The following is a 16,614-nucleotide window of genomic DNA, read 5'->3' on the forward strand; positions in this document are numbered from 1 at the left end:
TATTCTGAGAACCTAACTTTCTTGGGAGCCAAATGGGGAATAGCTTTATTGATAAGTTTGTCTGAATACTGCCCCCAAATTTCTATTTCTATCACTGTTATATACAAACCCAAGAACCTCTCAGATTAGTTTATTGGCACTTTGCCTTTCCTCAGTAAAATCACTATTGTCAAGGTCCATCATGGACATTTTGTAGATCTGTAGATCCTGACAGAAACTCACAGATGCTTTGAAGACAAGCTTTGCCTTCAAATAACGGACCATACACATATCAAGGATCTCAACCATTTCTCAGTGATCCCTGTTATGCTCCAACATCACAACAGCCATTCTTATCAATCACTACTGTATGTGATCAATAAAATAGTTTTTGCCACAATGGTTCTTATAAGCACTTTCTATTAGTAGCAAATACTCTCTTAGTACAATCATTCAGTTGTACTCTTCACACTGAATCCCAATTTCACATTCAATACCAATTTCACATTATTCATTGAGGAACATAATCCCTTGTAGAGCCATGTCATCTTTATCATTCCCATTTTCCAGCCCCTATGTCACCCATATGTCTCCTATGTTTGTAAGAATATCTCCTACACAGAACCAGGAAAACAACCTTTTTTTGCATTCTCAATCTAAAGATTATAGGAAAAAGTGTAATTGACAATTAGCAATTAGGTTCTGCAGTGGAATATCATTTAATGTGTGTATATCACTTAAAATCATATTTATACATTGTACATGAATACTGAGAATTCTAGTAGGCAAAGTCAGTTTATTCTTTATCAAAATTGATACAGTCTTTCTGCATCAAAAAACCTGAAAAACCACAAAATTTAATTAAAAGCATCTGCATCCTGAAAAACCATAAAATTAATGTATTCACCTAATTACTAAAAACAAGATAATCTACAATATTCAAAAGGGGAGAAAGTGTCACTGCTCTCCTCTTCCCGAACAACACACCTCTGTAAGCCCAGCAGATAACTACTGAGTATGGCTCATTGTATTTCCTTCAGGAATTACCCTATATATATATATATATATATATATATATATATATATATATATATATCCATTAAAACAGAATCAGAATATCATACAAAATAAACCATTCCATGGCCCATATTTTCATGAACACCTTCCTTGTGACCATATAGAAACCTACTTCATCCTCTTTGGTTGTTTAGTGTCCCATCACAAAGCTCTAACATAATTAGTTTAATTAAATTCTCATTGGTGAAGATTTCAGTTATTTTCCATTTCTTCAACTTTTAACCAACATTTCAATGAGCAGTCTTGTATACACATTTGAGCACACTCATCTACTCATTTCCAACCTAGGACAGGCTATGGAGTTTCTTTTTCCTTCCCCCACCCCAAGGTTTTCTGCCATCCATGCTGCTTGCATTGGATGTTTCTACTCCCAGGGTCAATGAAGTGCATGAGCTCTGATATCAAAGCCCAGCTCTACCACTCACTGCTATGGTGAAGTTACTTAAAGTCTCTGCACTCAACTTTCCTCATCTACAGAATAGGGAAAATATCAGTTTTGAATTCCTAGATTTGGGGGGATAATTAAACGTGATGATTCATGTACAATGTCGGACACTTTCTAAACACTCCATAAATGTCAAGTACAATGACTTGTATGGCTTGTATCTCTGCACAGAGTATCACTCTATCTTTTTTTAGGATCTATGTTGACTATGTCCTCAGTCAACTATTTTGCACACTAAATGTCCACTTGCCAGTTACTCTCCTCTCTACCTCCAAGAGTCCTCTCTTTCCTCGTCATCTGGAGAGATCTGCTGCTAATTTTGCTATTAAAGACAATAGCAAAGCTCTCAGTGACAGAATCAAGGAAACCTACCTAGGCTTTCTCTTGTAAAACTCACTGTTGCAATGGTCAGTATTAGTCCTTGATCTATTATAATTTATTAGCTCTGGTCCATTATTGATTTTCAACTATTCATTGTTAGGTGTTTTTTTCCTCCTTCATTCTGCAAATGTTTGTTGAACATTTGCCAAATAAAGATACGGACTGGGTCTTCCTAATACAAGAAAATGAAACATCAATTTACAAATCCAGTAAGGTAGAAAGAATCTGAGAGCAGACAAGAACAATTAGGTCTTCTAGTTCCGACTCTGTGCTCTGCTAGAAGATAATCCAGGGGAAGGTCTCTTGAGTTGAGTTTTGAAGGAATTCATTGTTCACAAGCTAATGCAGATGAGCAAAGGTGTTTCCAAGCAGAGAGAGAGTTTTATAAGAGCTGGAAGCCACAGAATAACTGTGAGGAATTAAAGATGGTAAGAGGCATGTATGCTGAGGTAGGGATGAAAGGTTAAGAGGGAAACAAGACTACAACAAGTAGAGCTGCACTTCAGACAAAATGAGATCTTCAGTGTCCTTGATGGGGTTACTATGGAAACACCATGGCATTGCATGATTCCCTGGAAGCTCCAAAGACAGTAAGCACTTGGTTCAGCTCATTGAACATGGTGAACAACAGATGACCAACTAAGTAAAGTTCACTTTCTACTCTATTGATCTTTGTTTTGGACCATCCGGGTGGCTCAGTCAGTTGGGTGTCTGGCTCTTGATTTCAGCTCAGGGCTTGGTCTCAGGGTCTCGAGGTCACTGGATCAAGCCCCACACCAGGCTCCACATACCAAGCTCAGCAAGAAGTCTTCCATCTCCCAGCACCTCTGCCCTTCTCCCCTCTCTCCACCCCCAGCTCGAACTCTTACCCTAAAATAAATGAAATCTCTATTAATCTTTGTTTTAGTTTCATGGGTCATCTTTAGCTTAATACCAAAATACCTTTAAATCATGGGCCTTGATCTGATATACATTTAGTCTGCCTTTTTTGAAACAACATCATGGCAAAGGAGAGGTTCAAATAGGAAAACATTCCTTAATTATTCTTAACTGAGAGAAATTAGAATCCTATAATTACATTGTATGAGGTTTATCATCTGCAACAGCTCCCTCACCCCCAGGAGAAGGCATAAAAGAGTTCAATTTTTAAAAACTTGCTTTTTTTCTTTGTAATTTCCATTCAGCCTACTTTCCAATAGGTAGGTAGATAGATAGATAGATAGATGATAGATAGATAGATAGATAGATAGATAGATAGATGATAGATAAGAAACAGTCCAGATATGGTATATTGCTAAAGAAAGGGACCATCAGGCCACAGACATAAGTAAATATATCCTTTCCTAGGATTTTAGATCTCACCTAAGGAAACACTCTCTGTCAGGGAAGCCCTAGGCTTTCCACAACTGCTGGGAAAAGCGTGAAGCTTCAGCAGCTGACTGAGGGCTCGGTTCCCCCTCAGTGAGAAGGGTTTTTGTACAGTGACACCATGGGGAGCTATCACTGTGGTGGACGTTCGGCGCAGGGACCAAGGTGGAAATCAAACGTGAGTAAAATCCAAACCTTCTTTCCTCAGTTGTCTGTATCTTGTGGTCTTCCTGCCTGGGACGGGATCTATAGAAGCTGACTCTTTGAAACCAGGCCCTGACATCCTCTGGGGCAAAGATAAAATCTGTAAACAAACTGGAAAATTGGTTGCGTGTTTTTCTATGAAGAACAAAATTCAGTGAGTGAGTGAGAATAACTCATCTAAGTGATAGTTTCAGAAATTGATTGGCAAGCACAATTACATATTCTAAAGAGAGCCTTGCATGATTGTCAGAAAAGGAAACTCAGTTTTTGTATAGGAGGGAAGTTAGGAGGAATTACTGTGTGTACACGTTCAGCCAGGGGACCAAGCTGGAGATAAAACGTAAGTATTTTTTTCAACCGGTTCTTCACTGTTTCTAATTGGTTTGTTGCCTTTTTTTTTTTTTCCTTTTCATGTGTTTTAATTAGTTACAAGTCAGGGATAAAACAATTTCATTCCCAGATTAGGTACAGGGGAGGGAAAATTGTCCCACTGGAGGCTAGCTGAGGACTCATTTTTAAGATTTCTAAATCAAAATAAGGTAACGGGGGAGAGAGGTTTGCTACCTTTTCATGGCGGGTTTTTGTACAGAGGGAGGTTAAGGGAAATCACTGTGGTTCACTTTCGGCCAAGGAACCAGACTAGACATCAAACGTAAGTACATTTTTCCTCAATTCTTTGTGAGGTTTTTGTCCTGTTGCATCATTTGTTCAAGTTTGTGACATTTTGGTAAAATGAGCTGTTCTTGGTGACACAAAAGTAAAATAGCAGAAAACTAGAAAATAGCCAACTTTTCAGCCAAGCAAACTGTTGAGATTGTGATGAAAATTGGTTTTGCGGGGGAGAATGGGAGAGAAAGAGCTGGATTTTATTTTTCTCTGCATTGGCCTTTCTTCTATGATGGGTGTCAGAAGGAGGTTTTTGATAAGGGGTAAGCGTCAGAGCCCTCACTGTGGCTCACGTTCGGCCAGGGGACCAAGGTGGAGCTCAAACGTAAGTACACTTTTCTAGTCCTTTTCCTTGTTGAGTTGTGAAATCTGGGGGTTTTCATGTGTGGGGTGTGAGTTGAGGCCAATTCCGAAGAGAGTGGGATTCTTCCGAAAATCAGATGAGTAAGGTACTGAAAATCAGTTTGTCTCAACAAAGAGCGAGGAGCTAGTTAGTTGACATGGCATCTAAATTGCCAGATTTTTGCTCTATCCATCAACCTAATGAGCAGCAAATAGAGGTTTTTGCTGAGGGGAAAGTAATAAAACGAATACAGTGGGACAGCTTTGGCCCAGGGACACGTCTGGAGATTAAACGTAAGTAATTTTTCTCGATGGCTTTTTGAAATTTAGGTCTAAATGCCAGTACTGACTTTTAGAGGCTTAAGGTTGAATTTTGTGTAGATGAGTACATGAGACCATTTCAAATTTATCATCAATTTCCAAAGTTAAACTCAGCTGCAGAAATGGATTTGTAGACAAAAAGATTAATTTAACCTAAATTGCAAGATTCAAAAGGGAAAAAATTAGCATAGTAAGAAAAAGAATCTTTGGCACCCAAGAGAAAAAGCAAACTAATTTTTGTTGAGTTTTACCAAATGTTATGTTGATTTTTGCTCGTTATGTGTAATACAGAAGAGCAATTTCTTAGTCTATTTTCTCTCCTCTGATAAGTTATTTTATAAGATAAAAATTAAATCAATAGAATGCGTGAAAAGTCAGTAAGAAGTTAGAAAAGTACACTTGTTTACTGTGTAGAAGATACATACAGTTTGAGAACCAGCAGCAGTGTTCTCTTTAGAGTCTAAAATGAGTGATAAACTGCCAATATTTAAAAATTCTACAGAGATTCTATATCTTGAGAGATACCGCCTTTTTAAAAATCCAATTTCTACCTTAGACTAACACTAAAATGATTTCTTATCATATATGGTGAAAAGATGGTGGTCGCCAAAATCGGTTTTTAAGAAATTCGTTTAAATGAAGGAAAATAAAATAATTGCATGTTTTAAATGCCCATGGACTTGTAGAAAAATACTAAATAGTTTTTAGTATTTTTTTTATTATCTTTTATTTCCCTCATTACTACCTGGCCATCTTTTAATACCACCAAAGAGGCCACAACATGGCTTGCGTGGTCTGTAGGCATCGTGGCAGTCTTCTGTCATGACTGAATGACTTTTGTGACCTGGCCACAGAGCCCATGTGGCAGTGCGCCTACAGGCTAAGCGCCACGGCCTCTTCCACTCCACTATGGTGGCTTTTCCGACACAGTGATACAAGTCAAGACGCTAACAGAAGAGAATAGAAACGTGGTGCGGTGGGCTCTGAGCTCACGTAGAAAAAATAGGGAGAAATCTGATTTATCAGAGATTTCAGAACCAAAATTCACATTCATTACTATATCCTTCATAATGAAAATTTTTTGTAAAAAACTTAAAGCTACTATTTTTTTCAACGACATGTAACCATTTCAATCTCCTCTCATCAAATGTATTTAAATAACAAAAGTACAATCTAAAAGAAAGAAATATATGTAACTCCTTCAGGGCAAAATCCCTACCAGCAAAAATTTAATTTAAGGCCATCTGGCCACTCTGGATTTGACCTATCAACTTTTTACTGAGTTCACATTAAACCACCATCAGAGAAAAGATAAATTTGTGACATGTTTTTAATTTTCAAAAGTGTAATAGCTTGGGAAGGATTATATTTTCATCGTACAAAATATCTAATCATACACAAATGCCATTAATAAAAACTTAATATAAACATATTTCCTGATACCTCCCTTCTGTGATAGAAAATTAATCTGGGTATTTTAATCCCATATCTTCTAAAAAGTTTAGTTATTGTTGTTTAGTAATTTAGTAATTGTTTACTTCAGCTGATTTCAGAAGTGATGCATAAGAAAGATTATTTTTGGTCTGCTACAATTAAATAGGACATTTTAGGGCTGTTTTAAAACTCTGAAAACTCCTTTAGAACTATTTAAACTATGTAAGTATTTGAAACTGTTTTAAAACTGTCTTAGAGCCTTTTTAAAAACTCTTTTACAAATTTTAAATTCCATGGAAAGCAAATAAAATGTCTTATTAGAATTTCCATGCCAATTGTACTAATTGTTTAATATTTAAATGCAGGATGGATATTTTCAAGGTGTCAAGGATTCACCCAGATAGGAGTATTTTCATAGAATATGTCCCTCCTTTTTTTTTAGAATGCATATTATTTTGCTGCCAATGCTATTTTATAAAATTCTCTGGAAAAAAAAATCAGTAATGAAGGTTAAAAGAGAAAAAAAATCAAAATATAAAAAGTTTAGCATCTTATGTTGGAAGTGCTTGGTTAATGAAGGTTAACTTTACACAAAGCTGCTCACACTTATCAGCAGAGTTCTTCCACTGAAGCTTCTGGATGTGTTACTGTAGCTCTTGCTCTCCAACTAGAGGGCCTGAGCGCCCACAGCGGGGATTTCCAGGAGGCCATCTGGCAGCTGCTCACGGTCAGAACTGAAGCTAGCCGGTTCCCTGTAGGCAGGTGGCCAAAGTTACCGTTGACCCCCCCGGTCTGGTCTGTTATCTCCCCACATGATGACAGCCTTCAGCCCAGGGCTCTGCCTTCCTTCAAGGCCTCTGTGAGAGGCAGGAGAGTTGCCGGCCTCATCACAGACGGTGACGGGGCTGCACCCCGACCCAGTCACAGACTCAGGGTTTGGAGCCACTCTACAGGGTGGGTCTGGCCCTAACACCCTCAGAGAAAACCCAATGAGGGACGTGGCAGCTTGCTCTCACTGCACACTTCTGGGAGAGGCGTGGGGGAAATTATCTGTGTCAGGGGGTGTCCAAGACCTGTTCTCACTTCTCAACACTGAGGGGCTCAGATGAAATGGCCTTTGTGTCTCTACCTGAACCATTCGTGTTTACTGCAGGAGGCAATAAGGTGAAGTCAGAAAGGTGAGGTCAGAAAAGCAAAAAGTCCTCAAAATGGCTGCAAAGATTAAAAAAAAAAAAAAACAATTTAAAACTTTCTTAAGAGGCAGCAGCTAGAGAAAAACTCAAGATGGTGGAGATGATATGTCTGCTTCCTGGTGTCCCTCATGGCTACCCAGGATAAGCTGCTCCGTCTGTCCCTTCCGGGCTCTGGGACTGCTCACTAACAACAGACACAAGTGGATAACTTCCCTGTTACTCAGAGACCATTCTCTGTGCTTCCTTCATTAGGGAATGATGCCCAGCCATCCGTCTTTTTGTTCCAACCATCTCCGGACCAGTTACATACCGGCAGTGCCTCTGTCGTGTGCTTGCTGAATGGCTTCTACCCCAGAGACGTCAATGTCAAATGGAAGGTTGATGGTGTTACCAAAAACACAGGCATCCTGGAAAGTGTCACAGAACAGGACACCAAGGACAGCACCTACAGCCTCAGCAGCACCTTGACGCTGCCCAGTACGGAGTACCTAAGTCATGAGAAGTACTCCTGTGAGGTCACTCACAAGAGCCTGTCCTCCCCTCTTGTTAAGAGCTTCCAAAGGAGCGAGTGCCAATGAGTGGCCTAGCAGCCCCCACCACCTATCCCTCAGTCCCAGCCTCTGTGCCTCCCCCGTCAGGCCTCTGGTCCTTTCCATCAGAGACCCACCCCTGTTGCAGACCCCTCTCCCCACCTTACTACCTCCCCCTTTGGCTTTAATCATGCTAATAATATTTGGGGGGAACGAATAAATAAAGTGAATCTTTGCACCTGTGATTTCCCTGTTCTTCCTGATTTAATGGTTGTTATATATTGGTGTTTTTTTTTTCCCAATTACCCAGTTTATCTTCTAAGAAACTAAATATTGAGTTGCTATAAAATACGGCATAATTTATAAAAGTCCTCATCCCCCATTCTACCCTACCCTACAGCCTTCGACAAGACACTCCTCTGTGAAAGTTATAAGCCACCTGTCTTCACATCCCACTCCCCTGGGCCATGGTATAAACAGCCTGCTTTCTCATTTTACCCTTCTCCAGAGGCTCTCTGCGGCCTTCGAAGGGTGACAGTCCTTACAGTAACATATTTTTTGATCCAGCTGAACTTACCAGGAGAATTTACCAAAAGCAAATTTTTCAAAAGAAAGAAACATGTCTCAAGAGTCATTCACTGTCACATTACATAAAATCACAAGACCATGAAAATGGTCTAAATGAACAAGCAATAAGGAAATGTTAAATTCCATTATGGCCCTTCAACTTAATGGAATATGTCTCTATCAGCTAAAGACCACACTGAGCACTTTATAAAACCTAATTTGTCTCACTAAACTGCAAAGTTAAAAATGTTCATTAAAATGTTGGGCAAGTTCTAGAAGGCTGAGAGAGTTCCATACAGTATAACTAGCCATCCCACTCCTAGGTGACTGTGTCTCTGTCCACCAAAAAAACCCATGTAAAAACTTCCAGAGCAGCCTCATTAATAAAAGAAATAATCCACATGCTGACCAATAACAGAATGGGTCACTAAGCTGTAGTGTGTTTACACACTGAAATACTATTACAGAGGGAGATTTTTTAAATTATAACTATACCCACTGGCATAGATGAGTCCCACAAACATGACAATAAGCAAAAGAATAGAGCAGAGGACTACAGGGGAAGGGAGGTAAACCTGAATGGGAAGAAATCAGAGAGGAAGACAAACCATGGGAGACTATGGACTCCAGGAAACAAACTGAGGGTTACAGAGGGAGGGGGTGGGGGGATGGGATAACCAGGTGATGGGTATTAAGGAGAGCATGTGTTGGGATGAGCACTGGGTGTTACATGCAACTAATGAATCACTGAACACTACATCAAACCCTTATGATATACTATATAATGTCTAACTGAACATAATAAAAAATAATAATAAATAAATAAACAAAAGAAACCAAACACAGAAGATATATTCTATATATTTTCATTTATATAAAGTTCAAAACCCCTTAAAAATACCATTAGAAATTGGGATGGGGATTACGTTTGAGCGTGAGTTGAGGTAGTGCCTAGCAGGAGACTGGACTAGAAGGGGCTGCTGGAGCTTGGTTAAGTAAGAGCCGAAGTGTGCCACTTTGTGGAAATTTGTCAGGCTGTACAATTATATTACAATCTGTGCACTGTTCTGTACATATATATTCTGTATATTTTATATATTATATGTTATACTTCAAAATAAGTTTATATCAAGAAATATCTTATACCCAATTTACAGAGAAGAGAGGCTAAGGGCAAGTCCCACAGTGGGTCAGTGGTGGGTCTGGGAACAAATCCCCACCTCCCCAACTCTGCTCTCTGGAAACCTATACAATTCTGCCTTCCAGTCTTCAAGGCGCTGCACAGAACAAAGGGTCAAACACGCCATCTTCCTGAGGTCTCTTCTCTTTTTGTCTTCCCAGAAGGTGCCATTCAGCCTAGGAAACTCTGCTGGGGTGGGTAGGGAGGAGGAGGAGGGTTGTTATAAAAGTGAACAAGGTGGGACCTAATGTTTTAGTGAACTAAATGGGTGGTCAGAGTGGCCACTGGAGGACCTGAAGCCATCTCAAGGACAGAAGCCAGCGGCTCCACACTCTCTCCTCACGGGGCGAGCACAGGTGAGTTAGCACTAGGGCCCAAGTCAGCCATCACCACGAGCCTGGCCAGATGCAATGGACAAATTATTATGCTATTTTCTCACAGCATCGTTCATCTATAATCTCCTGGGAAAACATGCTCACAAGTCATAACAGAAAGTTACTTGACTTTTGTGCCTCAGTTTTCTCATCTGAAGGTCTTAGTTGTAAGACTTATAAAAATTAAATGAAATAATTCAAATGAAGTGCTAAACACCCAGGCTAGTGTATACCAAGGGCGGTGCAAGCATTAGTCACCATCATAAGAGTACCTCCATTTGGCTACCATTTGATTTCTTTCAAGGGGCTCCTTCAGCTTATTCTCCAGTCATAATTATTTTAACCTCATAAACTTCCCTTCCCCTATTGGAGTGCTTTGCTACCTTTGTTGAAAATCAGTTGACCACAAAGTTGGGTCTATTTCTAAGATTTCAACTCCATTCCATGACCTACTGTCCATCCATCCTTATACCAATAGACACTGGCTTGACTACAGAAGCTTTGGAAGCTCCATTTTGGAGGGGCTAAGTCTGAGATGCATATCAGACAACCAAGCAGAGATGACAGGTGGACAACTGGGTATAAGACCCTGTAATGTAGGGGCGCCTGGGTGGCTCAGTGGGTTAAGCCGCTGCCTTCAGCTCAGGTCATGATCTCAGGGTCCTGGGATCGAGCCCCATGTTGGGCTCTCTGCTCAGAAGGGAGCCTGCTTCCCCCTTTGTCTCTGCCTGCCTCTCTGCCTATTTGTGATCTCTGTCTTTTTAAAAAAGACCCTGTAATGCGGGAGAGAGAAGTCAGTACTTGAGGCATAAATGTAGGATCATCACCATACAGATGGTGTTAAAGGCCATCAGACTGTGAAAGAATACCTGGCAAGCAAGGGGTTAGAGAAATCCAAGCACTGAGCTGGGAGGCTCTCTAACATTAAGAACTTGGTGAGATTAGGAAGAACCAGGAAAGAAGACTGAAAAGGACTGGCCGGAGAAGGAGGAAAATCAGGAGAGCAGTGTTGTCCTGGAATCCAAGAGAGGTTAACATTACAAGGAGGAGAAACTGATCAGTTGTCAACTGTGTCAACTGGAACAAAAATGGACCTTTGGATTTAGAGACGTGGGAGTCATTAGCGAACTCAATAAAAGCAACGTCTATAGAACAGGAAAGGCAAAAGTCACATCAGAATGGGTTCAAAGGAAAATGGGAGGGAAGAAATCGGAAACAGTGTGCATGGCTAATTCTTTGGAGGAAGAGTTGGGAAAAGGCAGTGTCTGGAAGGGGAAAGAAATGACAGCCTGTTTGAATGCTAATGAGCAGAGAGGAAAAATCTCGTGCTGCTAGAGAGACAAGAGAAAAACACTGGAGCAATGTCCTTGAGTAGGTGAGATGGGGTGGGTGGAGCACAGGCGGAGGTGCTGCCCCTTGCTGGTTCACCCAGGGACAGAAGAGAAGGGCGTGTCCATGCACACTAACCAGAGAGGTCCTCAATCATGCTGAGAATTGTTCATGACTTCTCCAATAAATGTGTAGAATTTAGATTGTGGAGGTTTAGCAATTCAGGAAGACTTTGTAGACCGAAGTACACAAGTAAAGGCTCTGGGCAGAGGAAGCTAAGAAAAGATGGAGAAGAGTGAAGTTCACAAGGGAGTCTGCTTACCATCTGCCACTTCCTCTCCCCTAGGCTCCACATGCCAACTCCTTCCCCAAATTCTTAGTCATATTGGCATGGGAAAGACCCCCACAGACCCATCCTGTCTCTCCCCTTAGCTCCTCTCAGCCTTTTTACCCTTCCATTTACCTACCAATCTCTTCTCAGGATTTGAATAGCTCTTACTATCCCTACTATTTGGTTACTTGTCTCTTAAGAGAAGGTTCTACCTCCTAACTCTGGAACCTTCTGTATCCCTGAAGCCAGCAACATTCTCTGCAGAGAGGAAGAAAGGGGATGATGGTGAGGACAGGGGCAATGGAGCAGAGGAAGCAGAGGAGAGGAGGGTACTGCCATTTGCTAGGGCACTGTCATCTGTATGATGACCTTGATTCTCACCCCACGCACTGAGGTATTTTTTAACCTTGCCTCATGGATAAGGAAAGAGCCTAAGAAAGATTATGTAGCATGCTTAAAATTACAGAGCTCATAAGAGGTAGAACCATAACTTAAACCAGGGTTATCACGCCCAAGCCACCACATCTTTTTCATAGTTTACACATGGCGGGTTCTGTCTAGGTTTTCAATAATACTGATTTGTCACAGTAATAGGCCTCAATCAACTCTAAAACTAACAAAAAGATTGGACTGGATGGTGAACGAAGGTCTTCGGTCTCTGTGAGTCTTTCTCAAGAAAATATACAAGCTTTTATTTTTCCCATGGGCTCAAAAGAACAGATAAGGAATAGCCTCCAACCTACAACACCATAATAAAATATGGATGGTCAAGATGGGAAACAGTAACTACAAAGAGAAGACCTTCTGGAATACTCCTTTTGGCTCAACACATGCCAACTTGTATCTTGCTTTTACTTTATAATAATAGCAATGCATACAATGTGTCTACACTTACAGAGTTCATGTCACTGAATCCTCCAACAACCTCGCAGCTAGTCTACATTATAAGGAAACTAAGACTAAATGTAAATACTGTGTCAAAGGTCACACAATCAGTAAATACCAAAAATCAGGACTTAAACTTAGGCAGCCTGATCAAAAGCCCTGTAAACACAGTGTGGTCCCTTCATAATTGCTATTCTCAAGAGCGAAGAGTCTCTAAGTGAGGAAAGAACTCAGAAGTCAGGTCAGGAGACTGAAGAGCAGAGGTTGGATGGCATGGCCTGGTCACCTGGAGACAGACTGAGATTCTAGTCCAGAGTTCTTCCCATCTGTTATCAGATGCAACAATGAGCTAATATGGACATTTCAGGAGACAAATCCATGACACTCAGTAAAAATGGAGAGTCTGCCAAGCCTAAGACAACTGGGAGTATTGGTCTAGTTAGGAAAAATAACTCATTAACCAAAGTTCCTTCTTAGTACCCCAGCATCTTCGACCATCACAGTGCTCAGGCCCCAGCCATGCCCCTCTGCCCATCCCCACCCCAGGTGGGTTAGTATCGAGTTTCATGGTGACTGGCCTAAGGAGATTAAAAAAGTAATGCCACCTTTTGAGGGAGAGTCCCAGGGACCAAGATAGCAACTGTCATAGCAACGGTCACACTGCTTTGGTCAAGGAGAAGACCTTTTGGGGAACTGAAATTAGAACCTTGAGCACATCTGTTGGTTTCACTCCCATCCTCCTCCAACAGGCTGGGTGGTGCCCTCCACACCCTTCCAGTAGTTCCTACAGCCTGCTGCACCTGGATCCTTACAGCACCTGGCCAAGTCTGTGTCCAGCACAGGGCTGGAAGTAACAATGACCCTAACTTTGCTTGATATCTTTCTACCTAAATCCACTGCCCCATCTCTAGTCCTAGGATTCTCCCCTGGGAAAACCTCAACCCAGAATAAGCAGCACCCTCTCAGAGGTCCGACATGGTGATAGGACCCACACAAGCTGCATTTAAGAGAAATATTGTGAGCAACCAGGTTCTTTAGGAGGCCCACAGAGGTCCTGGAAGTGTTTGAGGGGAGCAAGAAAGATTCATGTTGAACAGTTTGGGCATCTAAGGGATAGGAGGCCTGGAAAAAATAGGGATGAGTCATAGCAACATTTCAGAACACATTTCAGTAAACTTCCTGGCACCCATGGCAGAAGCACTCTTTTCTACCAGATCTCCCTTCTACCCACGCATATACCCATCTACACATCCATTACCCATCCACTGGTCTTTACCCAAGTGACAGTGTTAGTCGTTCACCCTCTACACCATGCAACACTAACTACTACAGACAAAACTTGTTTATCTGATTGGATATATGGATGCCCACCTTCATTCATTCATAGATACTGATTAGCATCTTCATGTACCTGGCTCTGTACTATGTTCTGCAGATAACACACTGAATAAGAGAGAGCCCTCAGCATCAAGGAGCTCCCAGCCCAAGTTAGCAGAAATTACAACACAGAGCAATGGATGGATTGTAGGGTGTCTCAGAGCTTTATGGAACCACAGAGGAAGCACACATAACACATGCTGGAGGTCAGGGAAGGTTTATACCTTCACTCCCTGCCCAAATATTAGCCAACCTTGGACTTACTGACACCAAGGGTGTCCTCATAAATCACTTCATTGCTCCAGCCCTCTACCTGGGAAGCCACAGCTTGCATCAGTGAGCTCTGACATGGGGACTCATCACATATAACTTATGTTGGAAGTAAGTCCCTCTCGGTCTCTTGTTCTTTACAGTAGTAAAACCTCTGTCTCAGCATCACTGTGAATATTAAACGAAACACTGTCCCAGGCACCTGGGTGGCTCAGTTGGTTAAATGAAACACTGTCAATAACTCACTTAGCACAATGCATGCCACAAGAGTACTGAGCAGAGTACATGCTCAATCTGATCTCTTTTTCTTCTCAATTATTAATAGATTATTCGATTCTATGGCTGAGCTCAATGGATTTTCTCCCTGCAGTCATTCCACAAGGAAGCCTTTTTCAATTTGGCCTGAAACCTTCATTTCCTCCAGTTTTGCAATAATACATCACAATCCTTCTGTTCCTCTTTACTTATTTGACATGTCAAGGCAAGGAAAATCTCTCCATCTGAAAGATGGAGGAACTAAGGCACAAAGTGAAAGAACTATTTGTTGATACAGTATCGCACCCACAGGCTGAAGGATCAAGTTCAGTTCAGTGTATTTCCCCCAAGCTTGCCTAGTACCATAGTGGAATGTTGAAGTTTTGTAGGATTCAGGTGGGAGGTGCAATTCCCAAGGACCAATGTTCCATACTGAAAGAGAGGAAATGTGCTCTCCAGTCATCAGCATGCAATTTCAAGGGAACCAATCATTCAGCAGTCTTCCCAGCTGCAAGAAGAGTAAGCTGAGCATGTGTCTCATATCCTTATGGGAAAGAAGTCTCTGGGATCTGAGACATCATAAACTCTTCTTGGACTACATGCCAACTGAGACCTGCCTTCTTACCCACTTGGTTCAAGAGCAGGCAGGTGACAGCTCATTTACTGAACTCCTCTACTATCTGGAACTGGTTTGTTGCCCTTTACTGTGCAAAAAGACAAATATCAAAGAAAAAACTATAAATAGAGGAGAATAAGAAAACACATAGATAAATAACTTGGGAATCAGAATATATTCGAACCAGTCTCTTGCAACTTCTGATCCCACAGGTATTCTGGGATTCTTTCATTCTGTAGACATTTGTGAGCACCTGGTCTGTGTGCTGGGGACTGGAGGTGGATGGTGGAAAGTACACAGGGAAGAGGAGAACACAGAAGTCCCTGTCCCCTGGGGCAGCAGCATGACTTACAAACACTCACCTTGAGAAATTCAAGAGCCTCAGTCCCCAAACAGATGCTCAGATCTGTTCCCTGGGCCTGGATAATATGAGAAGAACCTCCTATCTACTCCCATTCAATTTTCACTGTACTCTCCACAGACTCAAAGCTCCACATATGGGTTTCCAATATACATTTTCTTTTGTTGTCCACCAAAGACAATAATGTAGACATGAGGAAATTCTGGATTGAGGATCACTGATCCAAAAAAATAGAGTTGACACTTGAACAACGTGAAGGGCTAGGGGCACCAACACCCACGGAGTCAAAAATCTACTCAAAAAAGTCTAACTTTTAACTCCTAGGAAAGTTAACTACTAATAGGCTACTGTTGACCAGAAGTCTTACTGATAACACAAACAGCTTATTAACACCTATTTTGTATACTATATGTATTATATACTGTATTTTTAAGAAAAGCACAAGTGAAAGTACATTTACAGCACTGTACTGTATTCATCCCCAAAAATCTGCATATAAGTGGACCACCCAGTTTGAACCCATGTTGTTCAAAGGTCAACTGTAATCTGCTCTGGGCTTCTACATTTTGGAGAGATTTTTTTTTTTTAATTCTCTGTCTTCTCTTTTTTCAAGAAATAGAAAATACTGTGTGTGTGTGTGCACGCACGCGCCCGTGCGCACGCGTGTGCACGTGCATGTGCAACATTTTATTTAGCAAATCAATGTTTGTGATTTAATGCCATAGTGTATTTAATTAAAGTACATTTACAAGAGGGTTAGAGGGAAAAGGATAATAAAGAGAGCTGGAAGAAAGACAAAAGATAATAGAGATGGAAAAAATAAGAACTACAAATAAATAAATAAAAAGATAATAGATATGGAAATAACAAGAAAGAGGGAGAAGACAGAAATAGAGAAATGGGGTAGGCTTTGTAGAGATCTAATCAGAGGTCTTGCTCCTGAGGCCTGGGGCCATGGGCTCCTGAGAACTGCTATGTGTTGAGAGACTGCTCAGCAGGTCTGCACTCAGCGGGTCTGCTCTCATTGCTAGATGATATCATTCCGATGAGTCTCCACTGACTCTACTACCCAGAGCAGCCACCTAGAGATGGAATGCTTTCCTCGGACAGCAACACTAGTGAAGAGAGC

At 41.2% G+C, this 16,614-nt stretch overlaps 1 gene segment (V, D, J or C); it reads left to right on the forward strand.

Moving 5' to 3' along the window:
- The first annotated feature begins 4,605 nt into the window (after nucleotides 1–4,605).
- Nucleotides 4,606–8,185, forward strand: LOC116881082. The segment is given in 2 exon segments: nucleotides 4,606–4,756; nucleotides 7,663–8,185. Coding segments are annotated over 2 exon segments (462 nt in total).
- The last annotated feature ends 8,429 nt before the right edge of the window (nucleotides 8,186–16,614 follow it).

This window comes from Lontra canadensis, unplaced genomic scaffold (genome assembly GCF_010015895.1).
Source record: "Lontra canadensis isolate GAN:19392208 unplaced genomic scaffold, GSC_riverotter_1.0 scaffold71, whole genome shotgun sequence".
Lineage (NCBI taxonomy): Eukaryota > Metazoa > Chordata > Mammalia > Carnivora > Mustelidae > Lontra > Lontra canadensis.